General features: G+C 38.0%; 2 protein-coding genes across 11 annotated transcripts; both read left to right on the forward strand.

Annotated features, from left to right (window-relative positions):
- The first annotated feature begins 656 nt into the window (after positions 1–656).
- On the forward strand, positions 657–11,476 carry LOC120717444. Of its 3 annotated transcripts, XM_040005455.1 has the most exons (7): positions 661–3,156; positions 3,517–3,603; positions 5,275–5,601; positions 6,137–6,463; positions 7,180–7,315; positions 7,407–7,443; positions 7,637–11,476. In XM_040005455.1, exons 2-7 carry the CDS (start codon positions 3,522–3,524, stop codon positions 7,733–7,735), a joined length of 1,008 nt encoding a protein of 335 aa, XP_039861389.1. In that variant the 5' UTR covers positions 661–3,156; positions 3,517–3,521; the 3' UTR covers positions 7,736–11,476. The 3 variants fall into 3 exon arrangements, 2 of the variants coding, with proteins under 2 accessions (XP_039861389.1, XP_039861390.1); XR_005692197.1 differs by lacking the exon at positions 6,137–6,463 and having other exon boundaries at positions 657–3,156; XM_040005456.1 differs by lacking the exon at positions 3,517–3,603 and having other exon boundaries at positions 662–3,156.
- Positions 11,477–13,065: 1,589 nt separating this feature from the next.
- Positions 13,066–16,648, forward strand: LOC120717445. 8 transcript variants are annotated; one of them, XR_005692201.1, is made up of 5 exons: positions 13,329–13,436; positions 13,543–13,587; positions 13,947–15,260; positions 15,370–15,400; positions 15,784–16,648. XR_005692201.1 is itself a non-coding variant. In XM_040005457.1 (5 exons), the coding sequence occupies exons 1-5, from the start codon at positions 13,919–13,921 to the stop codon at positions 15,877–15,879; spliced, it is 690 nt and encodes a 229-aa protein (XP_039861391.1). In that variant the 5' UTR covers positions 13,899–13,918; the 3' UTR covers positions 15,880–16,648. The 8 variants fall into 8 exon arrangements, 1 of the variants encoding a protein (XP_039861391.1); XR_005692204.1 differs by lacking the exon at positions 13,543–13,587 and having other exon boundaries at positions 13,333–13,436; positions 13,947–14,033; positions 14,269–15,260; XR_005692200.1 differs by lacking the exon at positions 13,329–13,436 and having other exon boundaries at positions 13,467–13,587; positions 13,947–14,033; positions 14,269–15,260.
- The last annotated feature ends 2,988 nt before the right edge of the window (positions 16,649–19,636 follow it).

Here is a 19,636-nt window from a genome sequence, read left to right on the forward strand (position 1 = left end):
GCAGACTAAGGAACATGATACCAGACTGACACGGAGTTATACAGACGAACCGGCAACAGGCAGGAGAACACACAGGGCTTAAATATACACACCAGTAATCAGGGGATGAGACACAGGAGGGCAACACAGCTGGGAGGAATCTGAGCTGACGGAACAGGGGAAACATAAACTGAGCACACTCACATATGACACAGACCTTCACAATAAAACATCACACGCAGGCTCGACATCGAGAGACAGACAGGAAATAACATATGAAACTAAACCCGCATCTTAAACCCAGATAAACAGAAACATGGAACTCTAATAATAAACATCATAATCATCATCATAAACATTACCATAACACGACAAGAGAACAAGAACACAATCCCTGATGCAAACTTAAATCAAAACACAATAAACTCAAAATACTGGGTCCAACGGACCCAGAACCGTGACAAAGACAACAATTCTGATGGCTAAAGATCCAAACGGGACACAAAAAAAAAAAAAAAAAAAAAAGGCTAACACTGAGCAGTGCTGATTTTCTAACACTGGAATATTTCTAACATTTTGAGTTATTTTCCAGTGTTAGAAAATCAGCACTGCTCAGTGTTAGCCATTGTTAATCTTCAAAACTGACTAGGTTACTTTTAAACATATAACACTGTCAACAGTGTTAATTTAACACTCAGAGGTGTGGACCCATATAGACACTCTCTAGTGTTAATTTAACACCGGAGATTTTGCTGTGTACAGAGACCTATTATCACATGCATTGAATGTCTTGTTTTCTCTCTCTCTCTCTCTTGGCTTGTTACTAGTTGTTGCTGGTTCACAGTGCAGCAGGGTGTTTTCTAATTTGACATATTTTGCTGCATTTATATTACTTTTTTGTTTTTCTGTCTGTTCACGTCAACCTTTTCACTTCTTCATCCGCACTAAACTCTGTTCCAAAATGTGCATGAAATTGATGGTAGGGGTCGTGCTGAGAGATTCTGATTGGAGAATGCAGTATCAGTAATGACAATGAATGAATAGGCTGTTGTCAGTGTGTGTAAGTACTGGTGCGCAGCGGCCCTTCAATTGGCTTAAAGGTGCATTGGCTTACTTTGGCATGTGGTCATGGCTTGGCCTCCCCAGAGCGTAGACACTAACATTACTGAAGCAATGTGGGATCATTTTGAGATAGCAAAACAAACAAATAAAAAAAATGATGTCGGAGAACTATTCCTGAAGACTTATATTTTCAGGAATAGAGCAAAGAACCAGTAATGTCACACACATGCACCAAAATGGTGGCGTGGCAAATCAAACATAAAGCTCTCATAATTGGCCACCCTGGGAATTTTACCCAAATTATGCTAATTACCAAGAAGGCACTTAGGTCTTTTACACCTAGGACTTAGACATGGTTCAATTAAAAACAAAACAACAATTTATTGACAACTAGTTAAAACATCACATAAAAACAAGAGCCGATGAATCAGTTGCACATGTATTCTAAAACTCAGAGCTGTGGCTTACCAGTGGGTGAGTGGGATGCCAGATGAAGGTAGGTCAAAAAAAAAAAAAGAAATCACCAATGCATACGTGCAGCACAACGTCATGCACACACACACTCACACTATTATGCTGCTCAAGACAAAGGTGTATAATAAACAGAAGGTCCCACCACCAAGGCATCCCAGCCACCTCCACTTCCGGCCTTCTGCATCTGAATAAAAGAAAGAAACGTTATAATGTATTCCAACAAAAACCTAAATGCACCCTCTGTTGTGAGCCCAACTGCAGAAACACCCTGGTGATCCACAGCTAGAAAAAGGGCCTCCTTCCAGTGGTGTAAAACACAAACAAAAGTATACAAATCAAACAGTCAGAGACCAAATATACAAACAAAGTAAATGAAACCTTTAACTTTGAGCAGACGGCCTCACATGTCGGCTCAATGCTTTTCTAAAAATGTTCACTTTTAGTGAAACGGTAAACAACACTGAAAGAAAAGGCGAGAGAAAAAAAAAAAAGAAACCCAAAAGGAAAGGCTTTTGGGTTTCACTTCTGTCAATGTAGCCTGGAAAGGCAGTAGGGTATTGGCTGCCCTCTGAGGCCCACACTTCCTGCAATGCATCATACAATTAGTATTTACAGAAAAAGACAATAGAAGGATCGTTGCAGAGTTACGCACCGGTCAAACGGGGTCGCTGTTAACAAAGTGGCCCAGAGGAGGCTTCTGCAGCTACAACCTATCCAGGATAATTGACTGTTAATGACTGGACTGTCACAATGGTTCCTTTCTTTTTTAGCCATTCTGCTATTAAATTTGCTGCTGTGTTTGGGACCACTGTCCTGTTGTATGACCCAGTTTAGCTTTCACTGTAAAGCAAATTGTACAGTCTCCTGCATTTTTAAGGAAATCCACTACTTTGATAGCTGCTGTCCTGCATGTTTTCCACTTTCTCATTGTAGCAAGCTGAGCTTTAAATTGTTCAGAAATAGCCTTATAACCCTTTCCCGATTGATGGGCAACAGCACTCGTTTTGTATCTAGATCTGCTAAAGAGCAGCTTATTTATTTTTTCAATCATATTCTGGCACATAATACCTTAGAAGTAACAGAAGGTGTGCTTTCTTTTTTTTTTATAGTGACTGTATATCCCACATACTTTTTGAGAGATGACTTTTTATAACAAGCTTCGAAAAGACAAAGTGTCAAGAGAACAGAAGCACTGTCAGAAAAAAAAAGCACAAAAAAGTAAAGTAAACCTCACCTACTTTATGAGATGTTATCTATGACCTGTTGCTGTGGTATTGGTAAAAGTAGAACAGTGCAATACTGGGTGGGAAAACTACTACAGTCAGGGTACACTCTCACAGCATCGTCTCCGACTTCAAAGACCCAACCAGTCAACCAAAAGAAAAAAACGGCATTTCACTCACGTGGTCACACACCAAAGTTATCTGTTTCCTGTTTGCACTCCATTTCTGTGGTATTGTGTAAGCATCTGGGCATGGTCTTAATACTATGCATGTATGTCCACTGTGCAGGCACACATGCAAAGAAGCTGTACGCTAAAATTAAGATGATTATTAGATATCAAATTTTCCTGCTTGTGTGACATCAAAGCTGTTAAAGTTGCCGTGCAGAGAAAAGGATTAAACAGCATATGACTCAACGGTAAGAAAACAGTATTGCTATTTAGTCTGTACCACCTTTAGGTTTGCACAGGATGTGACCGTTATCGTTCTTATGAGCAGTTTATTGCTTTTTATTACAGTCATAGGGTATTTAAAGATTACTGTTTTGATACTGCACTTCAATTTCTTGTAATTATTAAGAAACTCTCAGCTGAAAAGAGCTCGAAAAGTTTTCGTGCATTTAAAAATTTTGCTCTTTTGCGTGACCCTGTTTTTTGTTGCTTTGTGTTTAGGACATCCTTGATATTTACTTTTTGACACTCAGTGAGAACAAAAGTTGCAGTTGCAGATATTTACATTCCAAATGAATAAATAAATAAATAAATCTTTTTTTTTTAAGCTGGCATGGAAGACTTGTCAAGATATTGGGGAATCGACAGGATCTTGTTTCTCATATGTTGCATCGTCTCTATATTTTTACAAGCAGGTAAAATTTATTTTACAGCTTTGACAATGAGTATAATGTAATGGAAAAGTTTAATAGTTTAATTTTTTCAGCTTTTGCTTTTATACTGGAAGCTACATGGAAAAAAGTATGAATAGTGCAAAATAAGCTTAATTTTATATCTGGATTATGACTTAAACTTCAGTTCTTTGTTTTTTTGGGATGGGCTGTATTCTGCAACGTGCCCGCCTTTTTACAAAGCTGTGTATCCTTTTTTGTATATTTGTCACAAAATACGGTTAAATGTTGATTTATATCTCAAGTGAAGTAACCTATCCAGATCTACCTGATATTAAGAAGTAATTCCTCCCTAAATATAAACCCTGTTGCGCAGCCTTGGCAGCAAGAACTGCGATCAGCAGTAACTTGTAATGCGTCTTTCAGATCACTGTGGACAAAACTTGACCCATGTCTTGGCCAGACACTCTTTAAGCATTTTCTTTTAAAGAGCAGAATTCATGAAAACAGAAAAGCAGCCTCCGACCATCACACTACCACCACCATGTTTTACTGTAGCTATGATGTTCTTTTCATGAAATGCTGTATCAGGTTTATAGCGCATGTGCCGAGGCTCAAACCTTCCAAAAAGACAAACTTCTTTTCTCTTGAGCCCACAGATTAATTTCCCAAAAGTTTCATTGATCAACAAGTTTTTTTTTATGTCAAATGTGAAATAATCCTTTGAGGTTTTGTTTATTGGAAGCTATGTAACTCAATTTTTAGGGTGTTTTTTTTATTTATAAATGTTGAAACATGAATACTGACCTTAGCTGAGACAAGTGAGGCCTGAAATTCTTTAGATGTGGTTTCATACCTCAGACACCCTGTGTGTTTTTCTTTTGTTGTTTTTTTTTTACCTCCTCATTGAGTCGTCAATTCTCTCTTGGGGTAATTTTGTTAGACTGGCCACTCTTGGGAAGGTTAATGTTTATTTACTTGTGGATACTGGCTCTCACTGTGATTTGTTGGAGTCCCAAAGCCTTAAAAATTACTTTATTACAGTCAGGTAGATTTGGATATCTTTTTTCCTGAACAAATAGAATCACCATTTGAAAACTGTATTTTTAAAATGTATGTTGGTTATCTTTATCTAATATTAAAAGTTTTTGCTCTGAAGCATACAAAAAATAGGAGGTGGGCAAATAGTTTTTTCACAGCACTGTACATGCGTTCAATATTGATAAAGTCAGAAAAAGGATGAAAAAGCAGAGCTGGCATAACGGTGGGCTGCAAAGTGACTTGAAGAGAAACCAGCATCGATAGTCAAGCGATAGTCGATAGTACCCATAGGGTACACAATGAGATTATGTACCCTATGGGATATAACAGTTGAAAGTGCGTAGGAGCATCAGCTGAGCTAACTGATATACCAGGATTAACTTCATTCAGTGACCTGCTCTGTATGTTCTTCTACTCTTTATGCTCAAAGTTAAAGCTAACCATCTGCAGCAACTGTGACACGCTTTCATAAAAATTAAAATCATGTAAAAACAAAAAAAAAACACATTTCCCAAAATGCAGTCCTATTCCCCAAAATACTGATGCTGCAGAATGTAAACACAACCCAAGCTTAGTATACTACAGGATACTATATATGTAATGGAAGTAATGAGTAAATGAGGCCTATAAAGGGATTTTTTTTTGTCTTTCAAGAAGCGAACAGCACTTCCAGGATGGTGGGGAGCACAGTGACCCTGCACTGTACCAGTAACACAACCGGTGACCTCCTTCAACTGACATGGGGAAGGAATGGGACTCAGCTGTTTAGTTTCAGGCCACAGAAAACCTCAAACAGCAGCTCTGTCACCTTAAGGAAGTCTCCTGCTGCTGCCACCCTGAATCTGATCATGTCCACCTTAGAAAGCCAATCATATGCACTAATCATAGAGAGCGCCCAGAAAAGTCACACAGGAAACTACACTTGTGCAATGACCACAAACTCGGGAGTCTTCGAACTGAAATGGGAGCTTGTGATTATAGGTGAGTTTATCAGCTTTTGATTTTTTGATTACAAAAACCAACCAACCAAACAGACAAAAAAGCACACCTTACACACCCATCATGACTGAATACAGTGTGGGGGCGAGGGCAGAGGCTGGCTGATGGTGGGGCACGTAAAGAAGAAGGGGTTGGCAACAATGGCCTTTTTTTTTTTTTTTAGCTTATCCCATTTTTTATCTTCTTTTTAAAATACACAAGTCCCTGCCCTTTTGCTCTAAAGATTACACTGGATTAACTTCATTCAGTGGCCTGCTCTGTATGTTCGCCTACTATTTATGCTCAAAGTTAAAGCTAACCATCTACAGCAACTGTGACGCGCTTTTGATAAAACTTAAAATCATGTAAAAACAAAAGAAAACACATTTCCCAAAATGCAGTCCTATTCCCCAAAAATACTGATGCTGCAGAATGTAAACACAACCTAAGCTTAGTATACTATAGGATACTATATATGTAATGGAAGTAATGAGTAAATTAGGCCTATAAAGGGATTTTTTTTTTTTTGTCTTTCAAGAAGCGAACAGCACTTCCAGGATGGTGGGGAGCACAGTGACCCTGCACTGTACCAGTAACACAATCGGTGATCTCCTTCAACTGACATGGAGAAGGAATGGGACTCAGCTGTTTAGTTTCAGGCCACAGAAAACCTCAAACAGCAGCTCTGTCACCTTAAGCAGGTCTCCTGCTGCTGCCACCCTGAATCTGACCATGTCCACCTTAGAAAGCCAATCATATGCACTAATCATAGAGAGCGCCCAGAAAAGTCACACAGGAAACTACACTTGTGAAATAACCACAAACTCTGGAGTCATTGAGCAGGAATGGGAGCTTGTGATTATAGGTGGGTTTATCAGCTTTTAAAGTTTTTAGATTGCAAAAACCAACCAACCAAACAGACAAAAAAGCACACCTTACACACCCATCAGGACTGAATACAGTGTGGGGGCGGGGGCAGAGGCTGGCTGATGGTGGGGCACGTAAAGAAGAAGAGGTTGACAACAATGGCATTTTTTAGCTTATCCCATTTTTATCTTCTTTCTAAAATACACAAGTCCCTGCCCTTTTACTCTAAAGATTACACTGGATTAACTGCAGTTTGTGGGACTTTTATAGGCGGCTGGTGAGAGCACTACTCAAATGCTGTTCTAAGTGAAAGTTGAAAACTCACCCACACACATTAGCACTGAACACCTCTGGCTGCACTGACATTTCCTTCATAATTGTGCATTGACCTTAATGTTAGATTGTGTGGCAGGATTAATGCTTTTCCCACTCAAACCACAGTATGAAAGTAGAAATATAAAGCTCCCAAGTTTCAGACTTTACATGAATGACATGAATGACATGAAGCGGTAAAAAAACATTTTGTGAGATGCCTGAGGTCTTTTCAGAGACCACAGGGCAGGTGTAAGCACTTCTGACTTCCTTTCTGAAAACATAGAGCTAATAATAATGATAACAACAAAAAAACAAGATACTGCTGTTGGTTGGAAATTAGCATATCTGAACCAACTGAATTGCAGTGAAATGACTCACTTTTTTTATTTTATTTTACAGAGAACGCTGAAGCTGAAAGTTCGAATAAAATCAGCAAAGTTACAACAATTGCAATTATTGTACCTTCGCTATGTTTCCTGATCTTTATATTAACTGCTGTGATCATTCTCAGAGGAGTCTGCAAACGACGTTCACAGTGAGCTTCCTCCAGTCATTCTTTTACATTATTTTATGCCATTGCTATTACAAATAAAGTGGTTTTTTTTCTTTTTCTTTCTTTTTTACAGAGCAATCACCCAGCCTCCTAGAAGGTTGGTAAGTGTGGTAAGTTAGGAAGTTTCTTCGTTTTTTCCCCATTTATACACAATACTTAGACTTAGAAGGTCAAATAGATCTGCCACCTTTTCCAGCTCCACTAGCACAAGGACAGAAACCAACCAATACCACAATATCTGCATTCATGTTGTATTTAAGCTCCTTAAATATGATGTTTTTTTCCTCTTTTTTCCTTCTGCAGCGGGAGCCGAGACAACCCACTTATGAAAACCTGGATTTTGAAGGTCGCCAGCAATGTGGACAAATTCAGGTTCACCCTTATAAATACAGGGCTGAGTGATATGAATCGCACAGTAAAATAAGGCATAACTCTTTTAAACGATCATCCACTTTAAGCAGCTTTCTCCCTGAGTATGTTGTAATGAAGAGCACAATCTGTAATTGAAGATGCATTATTTTTTCTCTGGGTAACTGAACACCAGTCAGAATGTGACATCATCGATTTGTAATCATAAGTTGACAGTTGACAGTACATCCCTGTCAGTTTGTACAGGGTGTGTAAATCCTGAGCAAAATAGCTTTCTTGGAGCTCCTAAATGCACTGTTATTCACTCACTGGCTAATGTTGTTTTAAATGAATTCAGTTTTATTTATACAAGTCCAAATCACACCCACATGTCATCTTAGGCTGCTTGTCTAGTAAGCTCAAGACGTTACAGTTTTACAGAGAGAACAAGTGCCCATTCATTATGCTCTCAGTGCTGCAGTTGCGAAAGTAAAACTTTAAACTTGACGCATTTGAACATGATAGGGTAGTTAGTGCGCTCATCTCTGATGCTGTCTCACAGTTTAATATAGGAGATGCAGAGAGAACCAGATCAAAGCGGAATTTATTTACTTAATTGAAGATTCTTGGTGATAAATAAGACTACACAAACCCTGATCACTGTTTTTGTTATCTGTGTATGCTTTCATTTCATAAATCAGACTTCAAGGCAAATAAGTTACAAGTATATTTATTGTTTTTCTCATCACCGGGTAAATGCAAATGCATGACAATGCAAAAAACATAGTTTATGCTGGTGTAACCTCACAGGCGATCTACCTTCTGTGGTTTTAGTACGATACGTCTCAACAGGTTACATATATAGAAAATATTCTTTCATCAGAGATTGTATATCACTGTTAAAGCACACTGTAGCAACAACCCCAAAAAGTTTGACACTGTGTGAAATAAAAACAGAATGCAATTATTTTCCAATCTCATAAACTCACATTTTACTATTTCATGGGAAATATGAGCTCATTTTCAGTTTAATGGCTGCAGCATGTGTCAAAAAAGCAGGGATAGTAGCAACAGAAGACTAATACTAATTAGGTTAACTGTTTTCAGGCCATTAGAACCGATTTTAGAAAATACGACATCTACAAATTGTGGAACAGTTTCAGAATAATGTCCCTAAACATGAATCTGGAGAAATCTCTGTGCACATGTGACAAGGTGGAATATCAATAATTGATGCCTGTCATGATTCTGTCATGGAGGTCACTTCATCAGCTCAGGAACACAGTTTACTGTGCCATCCACAAATACATGGAAACCATACTGGCTGAACCAAAGAGGACCATCAGGCTCAGTACAGATGCCTGTATCTGTGATGGTAAAGTGTTGCATTAATTAGTGCTTATGGAACTGGCAGCTTGCATCTTTAAAAACGCTTTCAATGCTAGCCAGGTTAAAGGAAAGTCAACTTTATGACACTGCAGACTCTGACTTCAAGCTCACTAATGCATTAATGGCACTTTGTACTGCACTCATTTTGACTGTATTCTGAAGAGGAGAAACAGAGAGTCAATAAGATGGTACTAAGATCACATTTAAAGACTCTGCATGACTCAGTGGAACATATCTCACATCCTTCCCTTGTCTGTGGTCACTGGTGTGAAGTGGCGTCAATGCTTAAAAAAACAAAACAACCACAACTCACAACAGTGTTTGTTTTTTTTTAGGTCAAGAAACTGTTTAATTCCAGGCACGGATGTAGGAGGTAATTTCCTGTGAAATTATTTTTCCAATCGTTTAAGAAATTCAACAATAAAATCTAAAAGTGCAAATAGTGCACTGCTAATGCAAGTAGCTTACTCAGTTCATCAGCTGGCAAAGTGAATGAAGAGAAAACTTAAAATTCATGATGAGGGCATTTTAAAAGAGAAGTGCAGTGCTTAAAAATGCTTCAAAAGACACTAACAGTACACATGAGCCAAGTTTAAACTCAGCAAACTCCTACTGGTTGGAGCTGCCCATGCTGGCAGTCCACACCTCTAATTTTAAAAAGGCTGTAATAAAAACAAGAATAGATAAGTCCTAAAGTAGAAAAAACATCTCCCTCATCCATATTAGGTTAACTGGGGATTCAAAATTGCCCAAAGGTGTACATGTGAGTGTGAATGGCTTTCTGTCTCTATGTACTGTCTCTGCAGAAGACATTGTTGAACCCCTCTCCCCACAGCCCAACCTGTTTGGAATAAGTTAACACATTGCTCCAGTGTTGTTGTTGTTGTTGTTGTTGTTTTTTTGAATACGTATCATTTAATGTGTAGCACCTGTGCTTGTCAGTATAAATGGCTCTGTAGAGACTACATCGATCAGGCATAACATTATGACCACCTGCCTAATATTATGTCTGCCTCTTTTTCTGCTATAACAGTAAACAATTCCAATGCACTGTGTATTCTGAAACCTTTTTATGTGAACCAGTCTTACCTTTTTTGGCAATTTGAGCAAAAGTAAGTCATCTGTTGGATCAAAACATGTGGGCCAGGCTTTGCTTCTCATGTGTAAAATGGCCTGTATTTGTATAGCGCTTTACACTACATTCAGTCATTGGTGATGGCAAGCTGCATTGTAGCCACAGCTGCCCTGGGGCGCGCTGACAGAGGCGAGGCTGCCGGACACTGGGGCCACCGGGCCCACCACCAGTAGGCAACGGGTGAAGTGCCTTGCCCAAGGAGACAACAACCAAGACTGTCGGAGCTGGGGCTCGAACCGGCAACCTTCCGATTACAAGACGAACTGCCAACTCTTGAGCCACGATCGCCCCAATGTGTCAATGACCCTGTTGCTGGTTCACCACTGTTCCTTCCTTGAACCACTTCTAATGGATACTGACTATTGCAGACTGGGATCACCACACAAGAGCTGAGAGCTGGGTTACTGAGATGCTCTGATCCTGCCGCTTACCTGTCACAATGTTGCCCTTTTCAAACTTAATCAGAGCCTTGCCCATTTTTCCTCCTTTAAACACATATAATTTTAGGGCAAAATGTTCATTTGACCCCTAATATATCCCACTCAGTAAGACGTGACATGCTGATCAGCGTTATCAAAGCCATAACTTTTGGAAACTTTATTTACACAAACAAATTTTTGGGAGTCGTAATTGATAATTAAATTTCATGGAAACCCCACGTCAGACACATAAAAACCAAAATTTCCAGAAGCCTCGCAGTTTTGAACAAAGTGAAACAATTCCTTGATAAAGATGCACTTCGTACTCTGTACTGTACCCTGGTTCTTCCATATCTTACATATTGTGTGGAAGTGTGGGGAAATACATATAAAAATACAACTAATCCATTAGTCACAGTACAGAAACGAGCACTGCGTATTATTCACAAGGCTGGTTATCTAGATCATACTCACAAATTCTTTCTTCAGGCAAAGTTACTTAAATTCCAGGATCTGGTTAATTACAATACATCCATAATTTTGTATAAAGCTTTTACTAAACTTTTACCGGCAAATTTACAAACTAGATTGGAAATTCGAGAAAAGGTTTATAATGTGAGAGGCTTTGGAGAATTCAAATTACCCAGAACTCGAACAACCCGTAAAGGTTTTTGTGTGTCTGTATGTGGTGTGAAAATCTGGAACAGTCTGAGTTTACAATTGAAACAATGCAAAAATATTCATAGATTTAAATTTCTCTACAAACAGTTGGTCTGGTCACAGTATACTCAATGATGGTTTTAGTGTGCTCTGTAATGTCTGTTCTCTTACCATTGCTGGTATGGATTCCAAGAGAGGGAAAAAAAATAAAAAAAAATAAAGAAGAGTGTGCGTATGTATGTATATGTATGTATGTATATGTATGTATGTATATGTATGTGTGTTTGTTACTTGTAGTTATTACTGCCTGTTACCTGTGGTAATGCAATTTAAAATTTATATATTCTGTATTCAGTTATGAAGGCTCTAATTGTTGTTTGCGAGCTGCCGTTTAGATGCTTGTATGTACCCGGGGCTGTTGATGGGTCTGTATGCAATGATGGGCGTAGCTGCGGGAAGTTTATTGTTTTTTTTGTTGATGAGTGAGTATAGGGGTGGGATTTAATAAGTTTTCTTCGTCCCACTCCTTTTTCAGGCAATTTTTGTTGTTTGTTTTGTGCATTTTATGTTCAGTATAGGTATTTGTTGTGCCTGAAAATGAACAAATAAATGAAATGAAATGAATTTTGTACAGAAAAATAGAATGTGAGTGTTGAGTGTATAAAACAATGAAATAAAAGGAAATAAAAAAGAATAAGAAAATACTTCTTCATTTAAAATCAAATTAACACAAGGGGAAAAGTCACTTACTCAATGCATTTGGTCCCTGCTGTGCCTCTGACTCAGTCCTCATGTCTGGATCAATCATTCCTGATCAATCATGTGTTAACCTAACTTCCTAAATACTCCCACAACGTTGTGGATTTCTCATAGACGCTTTGGGAAAATGAAGCCTATTTTGTTAATCTATGACAGAAAATCCTTAATATAGACAATTGTGTATGGTATGCTCATTGTGATTCGTGGTTGATAAATTGTTAGCCAGTGAGTGCGCAGTTTCGCAGTTGTTTGCTGTCACATCTTTTTTTTTTTTTTTTAAACCAACATTGTAATTGTGGAAACATTTATTTTGAGGCTTGAGAACGGACATCATAAACCTGCGGGTGATGTCACAGAAGCTACGCCAATCTTTAATATCATATATGGGAACAGGTCTCGGTGACTTCATAGCTGGTTATGGCCATATATGGAATAAATACATCTTTAGAACATCAGAAATCAATAATGTGCAATTCAGGTAATGGGAAATTCTTATATTATTTCTCTTTTTCAAAAGATTTAGAGTTATCATGAATTGTTTTAAAGCTAGCAGACATCTAAAGTGCGAATAACTGTAAAAAAAAAAAGAAGATATAACTTTTAGTTTACTCAGTGGTCATTCATTGTCAGCGTTGCTGTGAATGAATATCTGTCATGGTCCTGGGTCGGTGACCCAGCGCTTTAAGTTTATTATTATCATTTTCCAATTTATTATCATGATTATTATTGTTGTTTGAGTTCTACGTGTTATATTGGGTCTGCCTCTGAGTCTGCGTCTGTATCTGTCTGTCTATGGTGTCACCCCTTCTGTTTGTGAATCTGTCTGTTTAGTTCAATGTCTTGTCTGGTTCCATGTGTCTGAGTTTCCTGTTTTATTGTGAAGGTCTGTGTCGTATGTGAGTGTGCTCAGTTTACGTTTCCCCTGTCTCGTCAGCTGTGATTTCTCCCAGGTGTGTTCCCCTCCTGTCTCTCATCCCTTGATTACTGCTATCTGTGTATTTAAGCCCTGTGTTTCTTTGTGTCAGTGTTGTTTCGTACCCTCAACTAGCTGTGTGTTCTGCTTCTATGTTCCTAGTGTTTAGTCTCCTGCGCCAGTTTAGTATTTCTTTTCCAGTGTTTCAGTCCTTGGTTCCTCTGTTCTGACTTTTGGTTTTCTTTTGGTGAGTTTAGTTTGTACGAGGTTTTTCCCAGCAATAAAGCTGCGCTTTAAGTTTCACTTCCGTGTCTGAGTTCTGCATTTGGGTCCACCACTCCTGCTTGCCTGCCACACAGCGATTCATGACAATATCACCCCCACAACATCCAGCCAATCAAGAAAAGCGAATTACTCACTTGGCCAGCGACCAAAGTCATTCACTTCCTGTATGGAAACCACTCTAATATAAGTACTTGGGTAAGGTTGAATCTTTTGCATACATGCTATAGCTGGTCTACTGTATAATTACGATGATTATTATATATACACTTTAATTGTTTTTGTGGCCTACAACGTGTTAAAGGTCTGTTATAGAGATAAGGACCAAACAGCATATGACTCAATACTGGTAAGAAAATGTTGCTATTTCTGTTGTTACTGCATTAGGTTTACACAGGATGTGATCGTTCTTACTGGAATTATAGGTTATCTGTTTGCAATGAGACGTATTTAAATTCTTCTACTGTTCTTCAGTTTCGTGTAATTATAACCCTGAAGGTAAAAAGTCTTCACATGCTTAGAAGTTTTGTTATGGTATGTTTTGCGCTAAAGTGTTTATTGCGTTGTTGCTGATTCACTGTACAAGACATTCTTGATAATCACATGTATTACATGAATCTCAGTTTACAAATATCGACAATTCATCTGTTATATTATAAGGTGGCTACTTTAAAAATGTTATGTTTCTAAATGGATCTTTCTTTCAAGTGGGGATGGAAAACCTTTCAAGATACCTGGACATCAATCGGACATTGACTCTAATATGTTGCTTCTCCTGTATTTTCTTGCAAGCAGGTATTAGCAATTTCTGTGATGATGATTATAAGTTATGTTTCTCTTTCTAATTAAGAGGTTTATTGTAAAAACAACAACAACCATAAAAACAATAAAAAAAGACATTTTGGAGGATGTTGTGGCTTATTGTTAGCAAACTTGCTTGTTTAGTTCAGTCAGTGCAGCTTAACTCCAGGACAAAATTTTGTGGATGCAATCTTTATTTCCACAGTGTTTATTTTTTTATCCCCTTCAGAAGGTAGCAGCACTTCCTGGATGGTCGGGAGCACAGTGACCCTGCACTGTACCAGTAACACAATCAGTGACCTCCTTCAACTGACATGGAGAAGGAATGGGACTCCGCTGTTTAGTTTCAGGCCACGGAAAACCTCAAACAGCAGCTCTGTCACCTTAAGCAGGTCTCCTGCTGCTGCCACCCTGAATCTGACCATGTCCACCTTAGAAAGCCAATCATATGCACTAATCATAGAGAGAGCCCAGAAAAGTCACACAGGAAACTACACTTGTGAAACAACCACAGACTTTGGAGTCTTTGAACAGAAATGGGAGCTCGTCATTACAGGTGAGTTTATCAACTTTTGAAGTTTTCAGATTACAAAAACCAAACAAATTATTACTGTCACACATTTATCATAACTGAATGTGGGGATGGGTAGGCCCCATAAACAGGAAAAGGCTGGAAACAATGGGACTTTCCATACATAGAGCTTATCTCTCACGTCCTGTCTCTCTCTCTTTCTCTTTGTTTCTTTGGTATCAAAGATAAGTCTATCTAAAAAAATATTCCATGTGATTATCAAAAGTTAAGCTTCCAGAGCAGGCTGGGGAGAGTTGAGATTCCCTTAATATACTCGTCTACCTCTATATGTACACCTGAACACTTTTGGTTACAGTGGCTTTGCTTTCCTGTTTGTATACAGAGCAGAGACACTGTGGGTACATGAGTACTTCTTAAATGCAAAGCTCCCAAGCTTCAAACTTTGACATGACGCACAATTACAATAAGTTACATTTTATAAGAGCCAGAAGTCTTTTGCTTTTACATTTAAGTGAAATTAACTGAGTATTAAAACTGCAGTCAAATGAGTTCCTTTACTATTTTACAGAGAAAGCTGGGAATGCATTGAAAATCCATATTGCTGCAATTATTGTACCTTGCGTGTGTTTCCTGATCTTTATAATTAGTGCTTTGACCTTTCTGAGGCAACTCTGCAAAAAACAGCCAGAGTAAGTTGACTCTAGTCATTCTTTTGCAAAATGTAATGCTAATCGCATGACACTGAAACGAACTCTTTCATCTCAACATTTCAACAAACTCTTTCTATTTTTTTCACAGAAATATCACCCAGTCTCCGACTGTGACATTGGTAACTAGAATAATTTTTGTACTTTCTGCTGAGAAGTTAGATTGTCTTTGTAGACAATTTGCAAATTTATATTTGAAAGATCAAGCAGATCTGCCATCCTCTCCACTTTAGACAATACTGAAGATCTGGATATGCAGCTAAACTCTGATATAGAAAATATAGAAAATCAGTACCACCACATACGATATACCTATTTATGTTAAATTTACTGTTAACTGTTTTGTATTTAATTTAGTTAAATTTTAGTGGGATTTTTAACTTTTGAAGTTATTTTGACCTGCGAGACCGTATGTGTATCATTGAGCTACATTGTTTTACATGTTTTGCTCTGCTGTAACACATTTTGTCTTATTTTGATTCCTTTTGTGCCAATTTTTTTGCAGCAAAAACATATTTATGAAAACCCCCTGGAATTCGAAGCTCGCCGACAACGTTTACAAATCCAGGTTCTCCCCTACACAAAGAGTACTGAGCGATAAGAATCACACATAGTAAATAAAATTAATAAAATTAAAATGAAAAAAATTCATAAATAATTACTTGTACTGTAATGAAGAGCACATTGTGTACTTAAACCTCCATTAATTTTTTTTTTTCTTGCTGACTGGACACTTACTATAATGCGACCTCATCAATGTGTGAATACGTTCACACATCTGTTTACAAATCTCTGTAAATAAACAGCAGGTAAACTGGAGCAGGAACCTGCACTTTCTTCTCTAAATGCACTGTCCTTTACTCACTGGCTAATGTTTTACAATCACAATCTACATTTTGTCATTTTAGGCTGCTTGTTTAATAATTTTAAGACTTTGCAACTTTATAAAGAATAAACAAACAATTTAATCAAGCAAATGGCAGCAATGAGAAGAAGAAATGACATCTTACAGAACAAGATTCAGGTTCTGTGTCTGTCTTTTTAAAAGCTGAGAAGCCAAAACAGTTTTTCAGCTTTTATTTTTACTGGCCATGGATTTTTTTTCCATTAAGGAAATAGAAACAATGGGTCCAAAAATTCCTCTGCTGAGGAAACTGTGGAGTCAGGTGATAACGTCCAGACTCAGACATACAGTTACATGCAAAAATGATAGCAGAGGAAAGGTTCCAAGTTCCTAATAGCATTTATTTCATATATAAAAGGGCAATAGGAGCCATGCAAATTCAATTCCAAATGAAAACATGAACAATTTTTTTTCTTTTCTTCTCTCTCTCTCTCTCTCTCTCTCTCTCTCTCTCTCTCTCTCTTTTACTGAAAACAAAGAAAGCAAATATTAGGTTGTTAAAAAATTGCAGTGTCTGCATGTAATGCAGCATGCCTGTCATGCCTGTTAGTCTGTTGGTTGGCCATTACTCTGCTACACCTAGTCATGAATTTGTATCACAATTTCTGCCAAAATCAGTACTTAAACACATTAGTAATGTTAGACTGCTATTATTTTGCACATAACTGTAAGTAGCCTACTTACAATGTGTCTTTTTTCTCTTCTTAATAAAAAAGCATTTTTAAATATCATATTTGTCTCCTCCCTTACTGAAAAATGTAGGTATCAGAACACTAAATTTATTGCCCTTCCAAGTCATTGAATTCAGATATTCCAATCACTTCCATGACTATAGGTGTTTAAAATAAACCACCTAAGTATTCAGACTGAAATGGAAACAAAACACGCATTAAGAGGGTCTAATGCCTGTGTCTCAATCTTGCAGTCCATGTCACCCCTACTTGCGGCCCGCATAATGACGTGAAGAAATGTTTTTTTATTATTCAAAAAAATATGAAGCATGTAAATATAATAATAACCACTGCAGCTAAAAAGAGTGCCCGACGAGCCCAGTTGTAAGTAAGCTATTAAAACTCAACTGTACAGTGTGTTCGTGTTTTCCTCCAAAACAATAAGTTCCGTTGGAGCAGCCGTTCAACGTCTCTCTCTGGTTCTTGCTAGCGAACTTGACCCAGACAACAAAGTAAAGCCATTTTTCAGCTACGAGCCCAACACGGAACCCGACGTATTAGCCAGAGGTCCCTTTACTACGGTTCGGAGCCGCTGACTTGTTTTATATATGCGTACAAAATCTTTTTCTATACGAGATTGCTGCAAAAAGTGCAGCCTTACCTAATATCCACCCTACTATTAACTCATTTTATATTACGATTTAAACATCTAGTTGGTATTGGTATGGAGAGTAGCCTTTAATAGTAATAAATCACACAGCAATAGTAGATTCATGTAGTTGTAAAAAGCTTGATAATATATTTAGTAATCCAAAGTATTGAGAATACGTTGCTCTCATTGAGTACCGTAATGGAATACGTTACAAAATACGTTTTGGGGCATGTATTCTGTAATCTGTAGTGGAATACATTTTTAAAGTAACCTTCCCAACACTGCTGGTAACAGGTATTACGAAGGTCGTTATCAACATACTCTCTTAAACCAGGCGGTCCTCCATTAGTTAAAGGCATTTAGCAAAGAAGAACCCATATGTAATCCACAACACCTTCTATTGACCAAAGATAGACTGGGAAATTATTCTGTAATCAGATGAATCAGAATTTTTAATTTTCCACAGTGTGAAAGATTTTGTAAGCATTTGTAAATTTGATCACGTCAATTTAAGTCCTAAAGGGTTCAGTGACAATACTGCTGTGTAAAACACACATACAGTTTATGATTATATAACTATAAGCTACTGTATTCTACTTTTCATAATGGACCCAACCGCTAGTTCAGAGGGAACTAATTTTCCTGAGGCAGAGATTTCCTTGGGAGAGGGTGGTTTCTCAACGACATGATTCTGACACCCAAAGTGGGTGGGTCACCTCTGTGAATTACAAACCTCATAGACAGCATCTTTAAGTACACCCATCTCAAAGCTGGCTAGTCAGACTGGTTAGTCCATTATGAGTAACAATAGGGCATTGTTGGGGCTGTTACTTACAGCAAAAAAAAAGGAATGTATTACACATTTCTCATTACTTTTCTTAAAGGTAATGCAGTGCATTATGCAATTACTTGTTTGCAAAAGTATCACTGCTTCTTACATTACTTTGTTATTACTTTCTTATTAAGGATGTTATGCACCAAACACATTATAAAAGTGACAAAAAATTGTGAATTTTTTGGAAGTGTCCAAGAAGAAAAGGTGTTTTTGTTTTGTTTTGTTTATCTGTCTCTGCCCACCTGTCCTGCAGATGATTTAAGAGTGCAAAAAAGAACGCATTAAGAAAAATGACTTTGGGCCTTTTTGTGGACATGCCTGGGCTAAGTAATGCTATTGAAATTGTTGATGAGTGCCTATGGTGGCAGGGATGTATTGTTTAGCATCCATAAGGTGTCAGTGATGTTCACCAAATGTAGCACCTTCAAGGATTGACGTAGGCATAATGTAGAGTTATAAAACAGGCTTTATTCTGGTCTTGACATCTCATGAGAACTGTTCACGGACCAAAAAAATAAAACAAAAACATCACATCAAAATGTGCTCTTGTACTTAGTGTCAATCAATCAAAAGTCCTTAATTACAGAAAATAAAACATTTAAAATACACAAACCCCGTGAGCTGACATCCAGGAGGGGCTAAATAGTCCGTTGTGGTCTTATTGCCTTATTCTCCATCTTCTTTCTCACTTATTTCTTCTCTTTCTCTAACGTTAAACACTACTTCTCCATGTGTGGAGCTATCCGTGAGCTGCAGCATGCAGACACCATGTACGCTAGCAAAAAGTGGCTGGGTGGAGACCCAAACTGCAAACAACTGTACCCTACACAGTTTACCACCAGAGGGTGCAAAAGAACAAAATCCGGACATACAGCTTAACAAAACATCAAATACAAAAGACCGTTACACCAAATATCGCACTCTTCAAATTGTGTTAAAGAAGCCACAGAATGGACAGCCATGAGGTCCAGGAATGCATTGTGACTTCAGTGTCAACTCAGGGCATGCATTCAAGTTCTTCCCGAAGCTCCAGGGACTGGTGGGATCATAATAACAGTGCAGGTCACTTCCAGCTCACAGCTCATCTTGAACTTTGGGCTTGTTGTGCAGTCTCGACCTGCAGACCTCACTCCTCAGATTTGCCCACAGCAGGCCCTCTTAGACTCAGTCTTGGTGTTTAGTTACATAATTTATTATTTTATAATCCTGTTTCCTTGTTCCTTATTTTCATTATACTTTCCCATGTCTTGTTATCAGATTTAATTCAACTGTGTGTAGTTCCACTGGTATCTCCAC

Source organism: Simochromis diagramma, unplaced genomic scaffold (genome assembly GCF_900408965.1).
Source record: "Simochromis diagramma unplaced genomic scaffold, fSimDia1.1 OVJJ01000501.1, whole genome shotgun sequence".
Classification (NCBI taxonomy): Eukaryota; Metazoa; Chordata; class Actinopteri; order Cichliformes; family Cichlidae; genus Simochromis; species Simochromis diagramma.